Consider the following 17,811-nt stretch of genomic DNA (forward strand, 5'->3'; position numbering starts at 1 on the left):
AGAGAGAGAGAGAGAGAGAGAGTTTCCCTTTGAAGTGCCTTTGTGGGGAGGGGCACGCCCGGCTGTTCTCAGGGTTTACTCCTGGCTCTGCACTCGGGAATCACTCCTGCCAGGGCTGGGGGACCATAAATGATGTAGAGGATACAACCAGGATCAACTGTGAGCAAGGCTAGCACCTTAACCCCTGGACTCTTTCTCTGGCCCCTGAAGTGCCATTTTGGATCAAACTTGCCTTGAGAAGTAGCTAAGTGAACTCTGGATTTGGGGATGAGGAGGAGACGGCTCAAAGGGCTGGAGTACATGCTTTGCAGGTGGGAGCCTGGAGTTAATCCCTGGCACTGCTTGGTCCCCAGCACTAGGTGTGCATAGCCCCTGAGCACCACCCACGTGTGCTACCTCCTGCCCCCCCAAGAGAGAACAGATTTTAGTCCTAAAAGAAGTAAAAGCTTGCTTGTGATTTTGGTGATCTGCTTTGCTTTTTTTTTTTTTTTTTTGCTTTTTTTTTGGGGGTCACACCTGGCGATGCACAGGGGTTACTCCTGGCTCTGCACTCAGGAATTACCCCTGGCGCTGCTCAGGGGACCATATGGGATGCTGGGAATCAAACCCGGGTCGGCTGCATGCAAGGCAAACGCCCTACCTGCTGTGCTATTGCTCTAGCCCCTGATCTGTTTTGCTTTTTGTAATTTCTTGTTTGTTTTTCTTTTGAGGCCACAGACACCGGTGCTCAGGGGTTATTCCTGGCTCTGTGCTCAGGAATCACTACTGGCAGTGCTCGGGGAACCATATGGGATGCTGGGGATTGAACCCAGGTTGGCTGCGTGCAAGGCAAGCATCCTACCCACCATACTATGGCTCCAGCCCCATAAATTTTTATCATTTCTAAGATTCCTTCCAACTCTAAACATTTATTCCCTTTTTTTTCCCTTTTGCAGTACTGGGGGGATCAAACCCAGGGCCTCACACAGGCATGGCATGTGCTCTACCAGTGAGCCATAAGCCCAGCCCATCTCTCTCTCTCTCTCTCTCTCTCTCTCTCCCCGTCTAATCAGAATGACCAGTCTTGTCACTTTCAATCTCCTGCCTTTCCTCTAAGAGCTGACAAACCGAGAGATGAGCACTGTAGATGACAGGAAAGGCCCTGGCCCTAGCCGCAGCAGGGTTTTCTTGGCGGTATCACTTATCTCCTCTGCCTCTGTACATCTGCAGCTGTGAAATGGAGCTGTTTTCATGACTGTGCTGAGCTAGGAGTAAGTTAGATGAAGCCCCACTCCCCACCGGCTTGGAGCTTTGCTCAAAAGAAATGCCCTCTGGCCAGAAAGACAACACAGCAGTTAAGGCCCTTGCTTTGCACAACTGTTGACCTAGGTTCAATCCCCAGCACTGCATTTGGTCCCCCAAGAATCACCAGGAATGACCCCTGGGCACAAAACCAGGAGTAAACCCTGAGCACAGCTGGGTGTGACCCCAAAACCAAAATAATTAAATAAAACAATAAATGTGCTCTGGGCTGGAGAGAGTTGGATGATGGAGAGCAGACTCTTGCGTGCAGGAGGCCCAGGTTTGATCCCCAAGCTGGTACTGAGTGGTCCTCCAGCAAGAGAGCAAGCAGCAGCCCCCAGACACTGCCAGGTGTGGCCACTTCTTTCTGTTGCTTGTTTTGTAGTGCTGGGACTACCCGCTGAGCCCAGCCCCGCCCTTGGTACTCCTCATTTCTGTCCTGGTCCACTTTCATTTTTGTTTTGTCTTTTGTTTGGTTTGCAGGTCACATAAGGCAAGAGTGTTCAGAGGTTACTCTTGACTCTGCATTCAAGAATTACTCCTGGCGGTGCTTGGGGACCATATGGGATGCTGGGAATCGAACTTGGGTCAGCTGGATGCAAGGGCAAGCTCCCTACCTGCTATACCATTGCTCCGGGCCCTTCACTATATATTTTTTTTTCAATCAATCTGGGCAAAGTCACAATAAACACACCCCTTAACCCTGTGACTAACCCAGGGACCCAGGGAAAACAGGGAGTCCATTGGGGAAACTGCGTAGGCTCCCCCAGAACTCCCTAGCCTGCTGGAGTAATAGCCTGCACCTCCCAGGGTAAAATGAACGGGGCTTAACTGAGAGATCTAGGCTTGGCTCCAAGGCTCCGACTGTACAAGGACAGGGTGGAAAAGTGGCGGCTTAGCAGAAGGATGTGTGAATAAAACTGAGGGTTTTTGCTGACAGCCAGCTCCATCTGAGTCAAATGACAAAGCTGCCAAAAAAAAAAAAAAAGGATCTCGAGATTCTTATTCCGCTGGATTGAAGTCGAGTATCCGGCCCAGTCATTCTCCATCTTGATATCTCATCAGAATTGCCTTGATGGGGCTGTAGAGATTGTAAAGTGGGTAGGGCGCTTGCCTTGCATGTAGTCGACCTGGGTTCAATTCCCAGCATACCGTATGGTTCTTTGGGCACCACCACCAGTAATTCTTGAGTGCAGAACCAGAAGTAATTCTGAGCACTGCCAGGAAATGCAAACAAACAAACAAACAAACACACAAACAAGAATTGCCTGGAAAGCTTGAATAACATTGGATAGTCCTTGCCACACCCAGAACTCCCAATGGGGACTTGGACCTGGAGGTAGGGAGAGAGAATGGAAGATGAGGAGGTTTTAAAGATTCCCCTCTCACTTCCAACGTGCAGCCAGAGTACTAGAAGCCAAGGAGACCTCGCCGCTTTCTCAACCTCAACCTCTGGCAGACTTGGGGGTGTCAGTTAGGGTGCTTGGTCGTGGGGGGAGCACATGCCGGAAGGACACCTAGTGGAGGGTGGCCAGGAAGGACACTTAGGATGGGCTAGCCATGCAGGCGAGACAGCTTCCTCTGCAGCTGGGTAAGCCTTGTTCACAGGGACCCTCAGGGTTGGACTCTTAGGGACTCTCTTGATTATGTTTCCCATGTGCCGTCCTGAGACAGATTTAGTGGCAAGGAGTCTGGGGAGATGTAGGGGAGTGAAGACTTAGGGGAGAAAGACATGAATCCATGACTCAATCACACACAGCAAAGGATCCTTGAAACTCCTTTGAGGCCAGAGGTTGACCTGTGAATCCTCAAACAAACCAACCGACCCTTGTTTGGTTGGCTGGTTGGTCGGTTGGTTTGACCAGGCAGGTGACCACTGCAGGTGACCACTGCAGAGCGTTCATGAGCAGCTGAAGGAAGTACCCAGCGCCACACTCAGCTGTGCGGAATCTTCAGCCAGCTTGGACAGGACACATATCTTGGTCCTAAAGCCGAGGTTTGGGTGGTGCATGATAGCAACTGACCACCGTCCACTAGCTGCTTCTGAGGAGAGCTTGCTCTTGCCTCCCAGAGAAGAAAACAGTTCCTTGGGCACTCTGAAGATCACTTGCTCTGGGAAACTCGCAGGCCACTGAGTGGGATGAACAACAGCCTCCACGACTGCAGTTCATTTTGGTGTCACATCCTATCCAGCATCCCATTATCCACTGTATTGATGCGCTGGTTGACTTATTTTATTGTTAGCGGGGGGAGGGGGCGGGGGGCACCCACTGGCAGTGGTGTTTGGGGCAAGGGAACTGTGTGGTACCGGGGATTAAATCTCTGGCCCCACATGCAGGCCAGCAGCTGTGCCCCTTGAAACGCATTCCTTGTCTCTCTTTCCCACGTTAACTCTCTTTTCCTTTAGGTTGGACCTCTGCTCAATGAGGCTGTTTGTCTTAATTAGGGGGTGATGCAATTCTCATTCTTGTGGAGTCAGAACTCTTAAAGGACTGTGCTTTTTTTTTTCTTTTTTACTTTTTGGATCACACTAAGCAATGCACAGGGGTTACTCCTGGCTCTGCACTCAGGAATTACTCCTGGCAGTGCTCCGGGGACCATATGGGATGCTGGGAATCGAACCCGGGTCGGCCGTCTGCAAGGCAAACGCCCTACCCACTGTACTATCGCTCCAGCCCCTGACTGTGCTCTTCTTGGGTCCTCCTGCTGATGTATTTGCCCATCATCAAAACCAAGCCAGGGAATGACAAGTGACAAAGAGGATTACCTGGGCATCAAACACACTCTTTCCTGGCCCACTATGTAATGGCAGTCCTGTCTACCTGCATGCCTTCCATGATCTGCTGACCTCATGGCATAAGGCGTGTCAGAACAGAAAACCATCACACCTCAGGTTTATGGAATTTTTTGTTGTTGTTGGGTGGGTTTTTTTGTTTGTTTCTTGGTTGGTTGATTTAGTTTGGTTTGGGGGCCACATCTGGAGATTCAGGGCTTACTCCTGGCTCTGTACTCAGAGATCACTCCTGCGTTGTAGGGACCATATGGAGTACCAGGGATCGAACCCAGGTTAGCTGTGTGCAAAACAAGTGCCTGACCCACTATCAGCCTGTATTACCAGTCTGGCCCTGGGCTTACAAAATTTTTGTGTCTGTTCATTCCAGTTCTGGTGGAAGAATTCAACTTTGGGAACCAAATTCTCTAAACTAAGACCTGAAACTCTAGTTCCAGGATCTCAAACTTTCCCCACTGGGGTCCTAGAAACTATTGATCTTCTCTTTCCTATCTCTAGAGTTTCTCTTTCTAGACCCCTAATCAGCTAGTCAAGCCATTTGCCCATGAGGCTGTACCTATTTTTTCCTCCGGCCTCTCCACTGGGAGCCATGGTGATAACCCAGGTCCCCAGATATCAAATCAACCAGATGCTGCATCCAGCAAACCTTTAAGTGTTTACCTGGGGTTTGGGGAGATAGTTAATAGTGCTAGAGTATATCCTTTACATGCAGGAGCCCCGGGTTCCATACCTATTATCACAGGGGCCCCCAAGCACCACCAGGAGTGACTCCTGAACACCATCAGGTATGGCCCAACTACCTGCTTCTCCCCCACCACACACAAGAAATTTCCTATTCCATTTTCTGTAGTGGACTGTCATCTCTGTATCACTGTCATCCCATTGCTCATTGATTTACTTGAGCGGGCACCAGTAACGTCTCCATTGTGAGAATTGTTGTTACTGTTTTGGGCATATCGAATACACCACAGGTAGCTTGCCAGTCTCTGCCATGTGGGCGAGATACTCTCGGTAGCTTGCTGGGCTCTCCAGGGTGGAGGAATCGAACCCAGGTTGGCTATATGCAAGGCAAATGCCCTATATCCTTGGGAGGAGAAGGAGTAGGTGTATCAACATGTTACTGTTATAGTATTACAAAATTCTCTATTAGTCATTGGAATCTAGATCTGGGGCTGGAGCGATAGCACAGCAGGTAGGGCATTTGCCTTACACGCGGCCAACCTGGGTTTGATTCCCAGCATCCCATATGAACTGCCAGTAACAATTTCTGAGTACAGTCAGGAGTAACCCCTGAGCATCGCCGGGTATGACCCAAAAAGCAAAAAAATAAAAAAAAAAAAATAAGAGTCACTGGAATCTAGATCCAAACACTGAATTATGTCTGGAAACCAGGGAAGGCGTTGACTTTCCACTGGAGCAAATGCCGTCAACCTCCTGTCTTTCCACTTCCACTGCACAGCTCAGGAATTCTGTGTACAGCCGAAAGAATCCTAGTAGTCTCTGAGATCATTTCAGAAGTTCTACATGGTCAAAAAATAGGCATAAATACTAGATGTGATTTGCCTTTTTGACTGCTTCGACATTTGTGGTGATGATATAAAAGCTGTGTTGGGGGATGAAGAGAGATAGCACAGGATCAGGGCACTTGTCTTGCATACATGTCACCTGGGTTCCATCCCTGTCTACGAGAATCAGCACTACATATGTTCCCCCAAGAATACCAGGATGGGCTGGAGCAATAGCACAGCAAGTAGGGTGTTTTCCTTGCACGTGGCCGGCCCAGGTTCGATTCCCAACATCCCACGTGGTCCCTTGAGCACTGCCAGGAGTAATTCCTGAGTACATTGCCAGGTGTGACCCAAAAAGAAAAAGAAAAAAAAAGAATACCAGGAGTGATCCCCTGAGCACAGAGCTCGAGTGAGCTCTGAGCATAGCCAACTGTAGCTTCAAATCAAAACACGAATGCAAATAAAGAAGGAAAAAAAAAACCTTTGGTCTTGGGGGTGTGGCAGGGGAAAATTAGTTAAATAAGATTTGGGGTCTTAATAAACCCAAAGAAGTGGCCCCTAAATTGTTCTCAGAGTTAACTGTAAAAATGGTGGGGTGGCAGAGGATGGGGGAAGGAGATGGTGGGAAGGAAAGAAAAGTCAACCTAATGTTTTAATGAAATAGTAAACATTTTTAATTAATTACCATCAATAAATACATGACTTTTAAAAATCTTTTTTTTTTTTCTTTTTGGGTCACACCCGGCGATGCACAGGGGTTGCTCCTGGCTCTGCACTCAGGAATTACTCCTGGCGGTGCTCAGGGGACCATGTGGGATGCTGGGAATCGAACCTGGGTCGGCCGCATGCAAGGCAAACGCCCTACCCGCTGTGCTATTGCTCCAGCCCCAACTTTTAAAAATCTTTGTGTGGGGCCACAGATGCGGTTCAGGGTATAGCGCATGCCTCAAAGACTTCACATATAGTAGTCCCCTGGCAGCACTGCCAGAAGTGATCCCTGAGCACAGAGCCCAGAGGAAGCCCTCGTATTTTTCAGACCTTTCCTGGAAACCCCAGGATACCAGGCCCACTTCTCCATCTCTGGCCATGTTTCTCCTGGCATTTCCATTGCACTTGGGTGGTCTTGGTTTTTCTTTCTCCTCTCTCCTAGGATCCCTCCCCATGATCTTATTTCTTACCTTGTTAAATCCTGTTTCATAGGAGAATGCTCCTTGATCAATAAACTCTCCCTTATCCAATTCAGTATGCACCCCTCTCCCCACCCCACCTATTGGTCCCCTCTGCTACTGCTTGGAGCAGGGGGTGGGGGAGGTTCAGCCCTCATCCTTTCTTAGCAGGCCCTTGCACATCTCTGGCTGGGTTGTATTGCAAGTTGGCCCTATCTGTTGCTCTCGGAAGCCAGGAAAGAGTGCAGCTTCCCTCGGCAACAGAAGGCAATTCCCGTGGACAGTGACAGCTGCAGGCCAGTGCTCTTTCCTGCCCATAACAGCCCCTGCTAGAGAGGCAAATCCAGCTTCTGCTGTGAGGCCCCATGGAGCGGGGATGAAAAGCTCGTGGCCTGGAGTCAGAAAGACTCAGGTCTGAGTCCCTCTAGTGACATGACTTGCAACAAGGCACTTTGTCTTTCGAAGCACATTTAGAGATGGAGATAACCTCTCCATGTCTTAAAAAAATGAAGGTTAGGGGCCGGAGCGATAGCACAGCGGGTAGGGTATTTGCCTTGCATATGGTCAACCCAGGTTCAATTCCCAGCATCCCAAATGGTTCCCCCATATGGCTACTGAGATCCGCTACTGCAAGGAATAATTCCTGAGTGTAGAGCCAGTAGTAACCCTTGTGCATTCCCGGGTGTGACCCAAAAAGCAACTGTAGCACTGTCCTCTGGTTGCTCATGGATTTTGCTTGAGCAGACACCAGTAACGTCTCCATTGTGAGACTTGGTGTTACTGTTTTGGGCAAATCAAATACACCACGGGGAGCTTGCCAGGCTCTGCGGTGCAGGCGGGATACTCTCGGTAGCTTGCCGGGCTCTCCGAGAGGGATGGAGGAATCGAACTCGGGGGTCGGCTGCATGCAAGGCAAACGCCCTACCCGTTGTGCTATCGCTCCAGTCAAATGACACAAGAAATGTGAGTGTTTAACTGCTTAGTATGATTCTTGGATGTCGCTGCTGTTCTAAGAGGTTAGGCTTGCCAGAGCCTCAATAAAAAACGGTCACCTTTACGGAGTCATCAAAAAGGAACACCACGGGGTTGGGGGAAGGTGTAGCTCACTGACTCTGGAGAGAGCACCATAGGGATGTGGAGGAGGAGGTTCTAGGAATTGTGGTAGCACTTACAAAAAAGTGAACTTTGGGGCCCACTGTATCCTCAAGCTGCTTTGATTCTCTGATTGGCCCTACCCCGGGGGCAGGCGGGGACCGGAAGGAGGGGAGGCACTTAGAGGAGCATATTCACTTTCAGGCCACTAGGGGGCCATTTAGTTGTCTGCCACAGGAATAGTACACTAATGGTTTCTTAATGGCTCAGGCACCAGGGAGATAAGGGCTCAATTATATCTGAAAGCACTTGGAGTTCCTGGGGTAAAAGACACTATGCAAATCCAGATAATAAATAGGGTTTATTGATGACAGGTTAAAGAATCTGGCACTGTTTGGTTTGCAGAAGAATAGGGTAAGAGAAATTCAATAGAGACTTCAAGTATATTATTCTGGAGTATAGAAGAGTGACAGGTTGTTTTCCTGAACTCCACTGGGGAATATGCAAGAAGTTTAATTTGCAACAGAAGGAACACAGTGCATCGGAGAATGGGGATGGGAGGAGGCTTTGAGGTGGCCTTAACCTGGGATCTTTGAGAACAATTCGGGTTGGTGCAGTTGGTCTGATCAGACCTGCCAAGAAGGCCAGCGAGAAGAGAAGACAACATCTGAGATAATCTGGGGTTTCAACTTGACAGGCAGCTCTGGCTAACCCAGGAGCCAAGTGTGGAATGAGTGGCTGTCTTTTCTTCATCAGCTTAAACAAAGAATGTACTCAAATAATCTCAGAAAATAAAAGGCTGCTCCTGATTGGCCACTGAGAGTGACAGACTCACATCAGAGCCTCAAGGATGAGAGTGAGGCAGGGTCCAAGAGATAGTACAGGTGATAGGGCATTTGCCTTTTACTCAGCGACCTGGGTTGGAGCCTGGTCACACCAGGTGGTTCCCTGAACCCACCAGGAGTGAACCCACCAGGAGTGCAGAACCAGGAGTAAGCCCTGAGGACCACATTTTGTGGTTCTCTCAAACCCCTTTCAAAAAAGAATGAGGGGTTGGAGTGACAGTGAGTAGGGTGCTTGCCTTACAAGCAGCCAACCTGGGTTTGATACCAGTATCCCATATGGTCCCCTGAGCCCTGCCAGGAGTGATCCCTGAGTGCAGAGTAAGTCCTGAGCACAGCCAGTTGTCCACAGCTGGGGGTGACCCCTCCAAAAAAAGAATGAGATGCCAGAAAGCTAGTACAGGGTTTAAGGCACAGGCAAGACATGTGCCCCAACCCTGGCTTGACCCCCAGCATCCTGTGGTTCCTCAAACATCACCAGGTGTGCCCTGGAGGGCCCCAAGGAGCACCATGTAGCCCAGGTGGTCCCCAGCACCACAGAACCCAGGCAGCAACACATCCCTGGGTGTTGCTAACACTGAACTTCCACTGGATGGTCCAGAACCAGTCCCCCAGAGCAACGCTTCAGAGGCCCCTGACAGGGATAAAAAAAGAATGTGAGGGGCTGGGGAAATGCTGGTATGAGGGAGCACGTTTTACACACAGGAGCCCTTGCGTTCAATCCTCAGCACCACAAAGAGTCTGGAGCACCACTGGGTGTGTCCCGGCTCCCTGCCCCCCAAATGACCGTGAGCATCATGACTAAGAAGATGAGCAAACGTCACAGCCGGGAAGTGTGGCTCTAGGCAGCACTCACGTGAGCACCCTTGGTGACCTCAGTGAGCACCATGCCCACGACTTGGAGCCCTGGTGAGTACTGTGCAAGCAACTACAACTAAAGGGGTTGCAGTGCTCAGCAGCGGAGTGAGCTGATTGTGACCCCCCCCCCATACACACACATCACAGCTAGGTATGTGTGCAAATCTCCCCCCAATTAAAATAGCATTGACAAAGACAAGGGAAGACTGGGAGCATAGCGATATATATATATATATATATATATATATATATATATTTTTTTTTTTTTTTGAGCACACTCAAAAAGAAAGAAAGAAAAAAAAGGCTGCTTTCCCCTGCATGGTTGGGGTGGGGGAGGCACAGTGTTGGTGATGGGGGTCCTCCCCAGCGGGTATCAGATTGGAAACTAAAGGAGATAGAGAAATGGAATGGCTAGACAGGGTCGTGCCCCACAGAGCCAGCGGACAGACAGTGTCAGGCCCACACCTGGGACAGAGGCAGGAGGTGGTTCACTCACAGAACCCCCACCACGACCAGGGTCCCCTGCCTGCACATACTCCCGCAGGCACAGCCTCCCACAACCACTGAAACACCCAGACGGGCTGCACGCCCAGCTCTGGGAACACAGGAAGTAGAATTCAGGCAGGAGGGAACTAGAAATTCTGGAGAGAGAATGGATGGGGGGCGGGGTGGGGGGAGTGACGAGGGGAGAGAGAGCGAGGAAGATGGGGGTTGGCACGGAGAGGGCGGCTACTGAGATCCACTTGGAGAAGAGCCTTAAGCACACACTTCAACTGGGCAGGAGAAGGGGCAATAGCAGCGGCGGTGGGGGGGGGGCGGGAAGAGAGAGAGAGAGAGAGAGAGCTGGGAGCTCGCACCAGAGGCTCAGCTCCTCCCCTCCTCGGGTCCCAGTCCAGCCCAAACCGAACCGAAGGATCTCCCTCGATCCCGACCTGGGGCTGTCGCAAACTTTGGAACTCAGGCGGGAGGAGTGTCTGGGTAACCTGCTGAGCACGTGTCTGTCTCGCAAGCTCCGGCAGATCTGGGCAATTTGACTCAAGGCTCTTAGAGGACAGACAGGGGTAGGCAGGATTTCAGCAGCACCCCGCCACGAAGCCGAAGCCGAGAGCTGGGGCTGGCAGGGGGGAAGAAGGGAGGGGAGCAGGAACACGCCCCTGGCGACCCCGGTAAGCTCTCCAGCCTCCTCCTCGCCCACCCAGAACGCAGACCAGACTCGTTAGGTGTGAAGCAACCTACCTGGAGGACCCATGGGGAGGGTACCTGGAGCGGGGCGCGCGCCGAGAGCACGAGCGTGGCATCCTCTCTTCTCTTCGGGGGGGGGGGTAAACTGAGGCCCGGAGGGGGGAAGGGCGTCAGCAGCTGCGGCCCGTTTCCTCCGGGCCACACGCGACAGTCAGGGCGCACGGGGGCGGTGCCCGAGTTGACAGCTCGGCGCCCCGCCCGCCCGTCTGCCCGCCCCTCTCGGTTCCGCACTCCGCCCCCCAACGACGCCTCTTTCTTTTTCCCCCCTTTTAAAGAAGCGCCCGGGGCTCGGCTCCGGCGAGCGCCGCGCAGCCCGCGCGGGACCACGCGGGGCGTCGCCGCTTTAAGAACCGGCCTCCTTTAACTCTGTCCTGACGGGGCGTCCCGGGGTCCGCGGCCCGCCTCCCCGCGCCGCACTTCCGGACCGCGGCGTCGCCCTTTTAAGAGGCGGGCCTCCCGCCCCCCCCCCCCCGCGGCCCCCCGGAGCCGGCGCGCGAGGCGGGGGAGCCCAGCTGGAGCGGAGCGCGCGGTCTGCGCGGCGGCCACTGGAGAGCGGGCGGCCGGCGGGCGGCGGCGGCGGCGGATGGGGACGCTGAGCCGGGCGGCTGTGGCGGCTGTGGCGGCGGCGGGGAAGCAGCTGACGGGCCGGCGGCGGCGGCGGCGCTGGCGGCGGTGACGGGCCCAGTCCCCGGCGGCGGCGGCGGCGACGCGCTGGCGGGCTGCGGGCGGGCGTCGTGAGGCGCGGCGGAGCGGCCGGGCAGCGAGAGGGCGCCGCGCGGGCCGCCCCGTGCTCAGTGCTCGCGGGCCGCCAGGCCCCCCTCCAGCCGGGGCCGTGGAGCACCGGGGCAAAGGCCGGGGCCCCCCCATGAAGGAGCGCGACGCGGGCCCGGCCGAGCGGGGCAAGCCGGCCACCTACACCGGGGACAAGAAGGCGAAGATGGCGGCCAAGACCAACAAGAAGTGGGTCCGGCTCGCCACCGTGTTCGCCTACGTGCTCTCCGTGTCCCTGGCCGCCATCGTGCTCGCCGTCTACTACAGCCTCATCTGGCAGCCGGTGGGCGCGGGCACGTCGGCGGGACTCGCAGGCCCGCCCCCCGGCGGCGCCTCCAACGCCACCGGCCCGTCCGGGACTTCGGGGGCGGCGGCGGCCGAGTCCAACGCCACGGGGTCGTCCCGCCGCGAGGCGCCGCGCGACGCGCCCCCGCTGCAGGCGGCGCGGCCGGCGCCCCCCGAGCCCCCCGCCGACGGACCCCCGGCCGGGCCTCTGGAGCGGCCGCGCGGCGCCGAGGAGGACGCGGACGGAGCGGCGGCGGCGGCGGCCGGGAGTCGCTGAAGCCCCCCCAACCCCACCCCCTGCTCCCCATCTCCACCGCGAGCCCGGAGGCAGGACTTGGCTGCGGGACGGGGCGGGGGGGGGCCCGCGGGAGTGATCGCCACCCCCCGCGCCCCCATCACCACCACCCACCGACGGTCGCCAGCTCGCCCCGGGGGGCGAGTAGCCTGCAGCCCGGATCGCCAGCCGAGGGACCACGATGCGCCGGGGCTTTGGGTCTTCCCAGGACCGTGCTGCGCCGCGGGGGGAGGCTGGCCCTGAGCCGCGGGGAGGGGAGGAGGCGCGGGAGACCCCCCCGGCTCTGCTCGCTCTGGTGTATCCAACGTGGAGGGGTGACTCGGGCTTCCCCACCCCAACCCCGACCCCGGTCCCCCACCCCCTCCGAGACTCAGGGGAACGAGCTGTAGGGGCTTTTCCGTGTGAAGCCGAAGCTCTCTTGCTAGGAGGGCACCAAAAGTAGTGGAGCTCAGGTACGTCCACCTAGTTGCAGTGGCAACAGATGCATTTAATTTATAGGTCCCTGTATATAGTTGTTGACATATGCACTCTATAGAAGCTAAAATTACCTAGAACTATATGTATCCTACCACACCCTGGGTAGCTAGTGACTGATGGGGTCAGGTGAGGGCTATTTGCTGGCCCCCAAAGTGCAGCTAGCCAGAAGGGCACAAATACTTTTTTTCCCCACCCCCCACCCTCACTTCTTTTCCTAATCCCACTCCTATGACAGAGGAGATAGGGTTGTAGCCCAGAAAAGTAGACATGTCGGAAGGACCTTAGGAGAGTGTAGAAGCCATTGAGGGCAGGGGATGTGCTGATGGTGCCTGTCCCCACCAGAGAACCCCACCCCCCACACTCAGTAAGGCTTCTTGGGGTGCCTGGCTGTGGGCCAGGAAAGAAGGGAGAGCCAGGGCGTCTGTGCTTTGAGCTTGGGCCTTCTCTGGGTTCTGGGAAGAGTGAGCTTTTGTAAGTAGAGTGACTTTGCAAGTGGTGGTTTATTTATTTATTTTTAACTCTTCCCCGACCCCCCCACCCCCCCAGATCTCTCATTCCTGCAATCACCTTGCAGTCCTGCCCGCTCTCTTGTCATTCCCTTGTCCTGTAGTGACAGTGGAGGCGTGCAGTTGGGATGAAATGTGTTGTGAAGCTTTGGGCACATTTTCAGCAGTGCTGGTTTTGTATAACTGGGTTTGTATAATACCACTAGTTTTGAGTTGTACTATAGGAGAGGCAGAAAGGTGGTCTTCAAACTCAGGATTGGCCAGTTAATCAGCCAGCCCTGGGAAGGTTGGACTGGCGGGGCTTTCCCTCTCCTGACAGACCCGACTGATCTGCCTCTACTTTTATTGAGGTAGAAGGTGACATGAATAGCTGTGGGGGGGTGGGGGATCAAGAATTACACCTCCTGAATTTGGATTCCGTTTCCTTCTGCCACTTGCTTTTAGACAGTTGAATGTGGGTAGTGACAAGGTATCAACCCCTTACTGTTTCCTTTTTGGGAAATGAGGCACTTTAAGAGAGACAGTGGATCCACCTGAGTCCTGAAAGGTTTTCTCTTCCATGGTCTGGCCTAGGCTCAGTCTGTTAGCCTCCATCCCAGTTAATGGGGCAACAGCCTTGCTTTTAAGCTTGCCCCATTGTGACCAAGATCATAGCAGCTGAGCTGTCAGGGCCCAGGAGCCACCCGGTAGCACCCCCAAGGCGTCTTGGCTTCAGATTTCTGAGCTGCTGACTTGACTTTGGACATTAGAAAGCCTTTGAGGCCTTTTTAAAATTTTGGTGGGGGCTTAGGGAAAGAAACAAAATGACACTTTATAACTTCAATAATAATCTGTAATTTATATTTATTGTGTGGATTTTTAGTCCTATATTTTAATAATTTGTACATTGTTCTCTTATTCCAAGAATCCTTTGAACTTGCAGGAGAACATCTGGGAGGCTAATCCCCTCTACCCCTGCTGACCCCTGCATTGTGGACTGTAAATCCAGTTTGGGACCGATCAAAGAGTCTAGAGGGACTTCCCGGAGGGCCGGCTGCGGCCTCCCGACTCTAAAGCCTTCACTGGAATTGGACAAGTAGCTCCAGCTCTAGCTGTGAACATGACCAGAGACATTATTTCTAACTCAGCCATTTAAGATATACCTGTACTCAAAAAGTCCTGTATATTTTTTAAAAGTTTTATTTTTCAGGTGAACAAAAATACATTCTAAGAACTCTACATAAGCCTGTGTAAGTTGAGCCTTTTTTCTTTTCATATTTCTTGGGGGAAGGAGAAGAAATTGGAAGAAGAAATAGGCTGAGATGAGGTGGTGGATGGGTGGTGGTAGATGAATAGGTGGAGGAGGAGAAAGCCAATGCCCTGATGCTCCCTGTGCCCGAAGACTTGACTGAATGGAGTGAAAGGCGGCAGGAATCCACCCTAGCTGGAAAGCAAGCACGGGGCCCAGCTAACGGATCCCCAGCGGAGCCACCTTTTGCCAGCCTTACGGAGGTTGAAAAGTTCTGCTTTTAAAGGAGTCTGAGCAGATGCTTCCCTGAGGCAACTAAGGTGCAGTGCACGGGCTGGTGCGGCCAGGCTGGCAGAGAGCCGCGGGAGAACAGTCTCCTGACAGCTTCTCTTCTCACCTTTAAACCTCCGGCCCCTAGATAGCTCCTGAAGTGCTAACACCGAGAAAGACACCAGGGCCTCAGTGGTGGTGACTGGTCAGTTTTGTCTACAGAGGAGGAAGTGAGAGAGCCAAGGGCTGAGAGAGGTGTAGGAGGCGCAGGTTGCTTCAAAGGTGAGGCTTTTTCTCCCCCCCTATAGCAAACAATAAGGCATGTGGGTTGAAAGGCTCAAGGAGAAGGGATTAGTTAGACTGCAAAATACATGGCAAGCAATTGAGCGCCCCTCATTATGAGACAATGCTGACCCAGAACACAGCCATGCTACACGTCAGTGTCGGTAGAGCCCCCTGAGGCTTGCACTTCTCCAGAGCTGTTGGGGGGAGCCACTGTGCTTTTACATCACCTTGTAGTCTGCAGGGAAGCTGGGGAAAAGACCGCCCTTCTTTTATTTCCCTCTCCAGCCCACACAATGGCTTCCTGTAACGCAGAGCAGAAGGGGAGTGCAAGATTTTTCTGCAGTTCTTCAAGGCAGCCCCTCCTTTCTGTAGACTGTGGCATGTGGTTTCTGCAGTTCCACATGGCTCCACGCACGCGCTGGGCACAGACAGGGCGTGTGCGACGAGCAGGCACCGCTTAGGGCCTGTTGCTGGGCAGCTGTGGTCCAGAGAGCTTGTTTTCATGGGTTAGAAAAGAGCTTCAAGACTGTCCATGAGGGGCTGGAGCGATAGTACAGTGGGGAGGGCATTTACATTGCATGTGGCTGACCTGGGTTTGATCCCCAGCATCCCATATGGCACCCTGAGCACCACCAGGTGATTCCTGCGTGCAGAGCCAGAGGTAACCCTTGAGCATTGGGTGTGAGCCAAAAAGGAAAAGTAAGAGACTATCCCTGACTCCAGGAGCCTCCCTAGGTGTGTGCTTACATTAGAGGGTATCGTGTGTGTTCACTGCAACAGCCTCGATTCATTTGGCGTTGTTTTTGCAGTGCTGAAAATTGAACTCATGACCTCAGACATGTGTTTTACCATTGAGCCATAGACCAGGCCAACAGCCTGAACTTGAAGGAAGAGATAAGCTCTTAACAGTGATTTGTAGTAGTTGTAGTAGTAGTAATAGTAGTAGTAGTTGTAGTAGTAGTAGTAGTTGGTTTTAGGGCCATACCTGGTAGTGCTTAGGGCTTACTCCTGGCTTTGTGCTCAGGAATCACTCCTGATAGTGCTCAGGGGATCATACATGGTGCCGGGGATTGAACCTGAGTTAGCCACATGCAAGGCAAGTGCCTTCCCCACTGCACTATCTCTCTGGCCCAGTAGTAACTGCATTTAGCACATGAGGGGTCAGGGAGTTTGCTAAGCCACTGAGACCTGACACTGTGGGTATCATTTTCCCTCTGATGCTGAGAATTCGAGTATTTCTCTGAAGTTTTAAGGAAAGATTTTTCTTCCTAACAGCTTTTTGAAAGCTTTTTTAATCTACCTTGTTTTTGAGCTTTCGCTGGGGAATTCTAAGATAATGTGTTTTTTGGTTGAGTATTTATATCCTGTTTTGAAATGCTGAGTGGAGACATCTACTTGTTCCTACATGTCTCTTTAAGGGGAACTGAAAGCTCAGGTCCTGAGCTTTAGGGCTCCCATTGCTATTTAAAAGGGGGCATAATTGTCTTCCTGTCTGCAGAGAATGGAGGTATTTCTGGAAGTGTGGTACAGTGACAAAAGGACCACAGCTGTAGTTTTGTTGTTTGTGTGGTTTTTTTTTCTTTGTTTTTTTCCTTATTCTTTTTGTCTCCCTGGGTGGAGGAAGGAACTGCATGGCTTTGCTCTGTTCACAGGCGCGTTCACGGGCGCGTGCTCAGGCCAGCAGCTAACAGAGCAGTAGGTGCTCTGAGTTGGTTGACTGCTCGCTTGAGCCCTGTGTTGAATAAAACTAGTCCCGAAGTCACTGTGATGTCACCTGTCATCATTCATTTGTGGTCACATCCAGAGCCCCTGATCTGGTTCAGGAGAGCATGTTGCTAAAGAGAACCCCCACAAACCACAGCTGCATGGGTCACTGCGGCCAGTTTCCTTACTTCTAGGTTGAGGTAGTCGGGCTTGCCCTGCCTGTCCTCTCCAGACACAGAGACCCGCAGCTGTATTCCACAGGGCTCTGCAGAGAGGCAGCATGAAACCCATTGACCCTTAATTGTCTCTTCTCTCCTGGCGGCCTGGCTGAGTGCTGAGCCATAAAAATACCTGCTCCACCGGCAGTTTTTTGGTCACATCTGCTGTCTTGCTGCCATAGCCTGTCATTTGCAGCTGCCAGATTGTTATGCTCCGTGGTCCCTCCAGTACCTAGTTAAATCAAACAACCCTCCTGCCCACCCACTCGCTTTTGGTACCAGACACCCGTCTCCAACTGCATCCTAAGAGCAGCCCCTGGTGTGGATCCTGAGAGTCAGATGTTCTGAAAGAAGCAGCCTGGGGCCAATCTAGTTTCTTTGTGCCCCACTCAGTCTATAAGCTACAAAACTAAGGGGCCAGACAATTACCACCTAGTTTTGCTCTAAAAGAATTCAACATCATGTCTACTAGAACCTTCCTTTATTCATTCCCCATCTTGTTGGGGGGGGTGGAGAGAATGTTTGTATATGGTGCCAAGGATCAAACCTAGAGCCTCACACATGCAAAACAAGAGCTTTGGTGCTGAGCTAGAGTTCTACTTCCCTGTCTATTTAAAATAGCAATAATCTGGGGCTGGAGGGATAGCACAGCAGGTAGGGCATTTGCCTTGTACGCAGCCAACCTGGGTTCGATTCCCAGCATCCCATATGGTCCCCTGAGCACCGCCAGGAGTAATTCCTGAGTGCAGAGCCAGGAGTAAGCCCTGTGCATTGCCGGGCGTGGCACAAAAAGCAAAAATTAAATAAATAAAATAGCAATAATCTGCTTTGGGGGAGGGGGGAGGGAGAAGCGCCCTTTGGGCTTACTCCTGGCTTTGCCTAGGAATAGCTCCTGGTGGGGCTCATAGGAGGTACTGGGAGCAAATCCCAGTTTGGCTGCATGAAAGATAAATTCCCTACTTGCTTCAGGCCCAACAATCTGCTTTTGCAAC

At 52.8% G+C, this 17,811-nt stretch overlaps 2 protein-coding genes across 4 annotated transcripts in view; one reads left to right on the forward strand and one right to left on the reverse strand.

Annotated features, from left to right (window-relative positions):
- The window catches only part of PLCB2 (phospholipase C beta 2), a 40,074-nt gene extending 29,121 nt beyond the window's left edge, over window positions 1–10,953 (reverse strand). For all 3 annotated transcript variants that reach the window (XR_008629098.1, XM_004609767.2, XM_055129863.1), the window contains exon 1: window positions 10,775–10,953. The gene's annotated coding sequence lies outside the window, so the exon portion shown is untranslated. The remainder of the gene's footprint in view (window positions 1–10,774) is intronic.
- Window positions 10,954–11,291: 338 nt separating this feature from the next.
- On the forward strand, window positions 11,292–16,659 carry INAFM2 (InaF motif containing 2). The gene has a single exon (XM_055129865.1). It carries the CDS (start codon window positions 11,646–11,648, stop codon window positions 12,111–12,113), a length of 468 nt encoding a protein of 155 aa, XP_054985840.1. The 5' UTR covers window positions 11,292–11,645; the 3' UTR covers window positions 12,114–16,659.
- Window positions 16,660–17,811: the final 1,152 nt, after the last annotated feature.

This window comes from Sorex araneus, chromosome 3, assembly GCF_027595985.1.
Source record: "Sorex araneus isolate mSorAra2 chromosome 3, mSorAra2.pri, whole genome shotgun sequence".
Classification (NCBI taxonomy): Eukaryota; Metazoa; Chordata; class Mammalia; order Eulipotyphla; family Soricidae; genus Sorex; species Sorex araneus.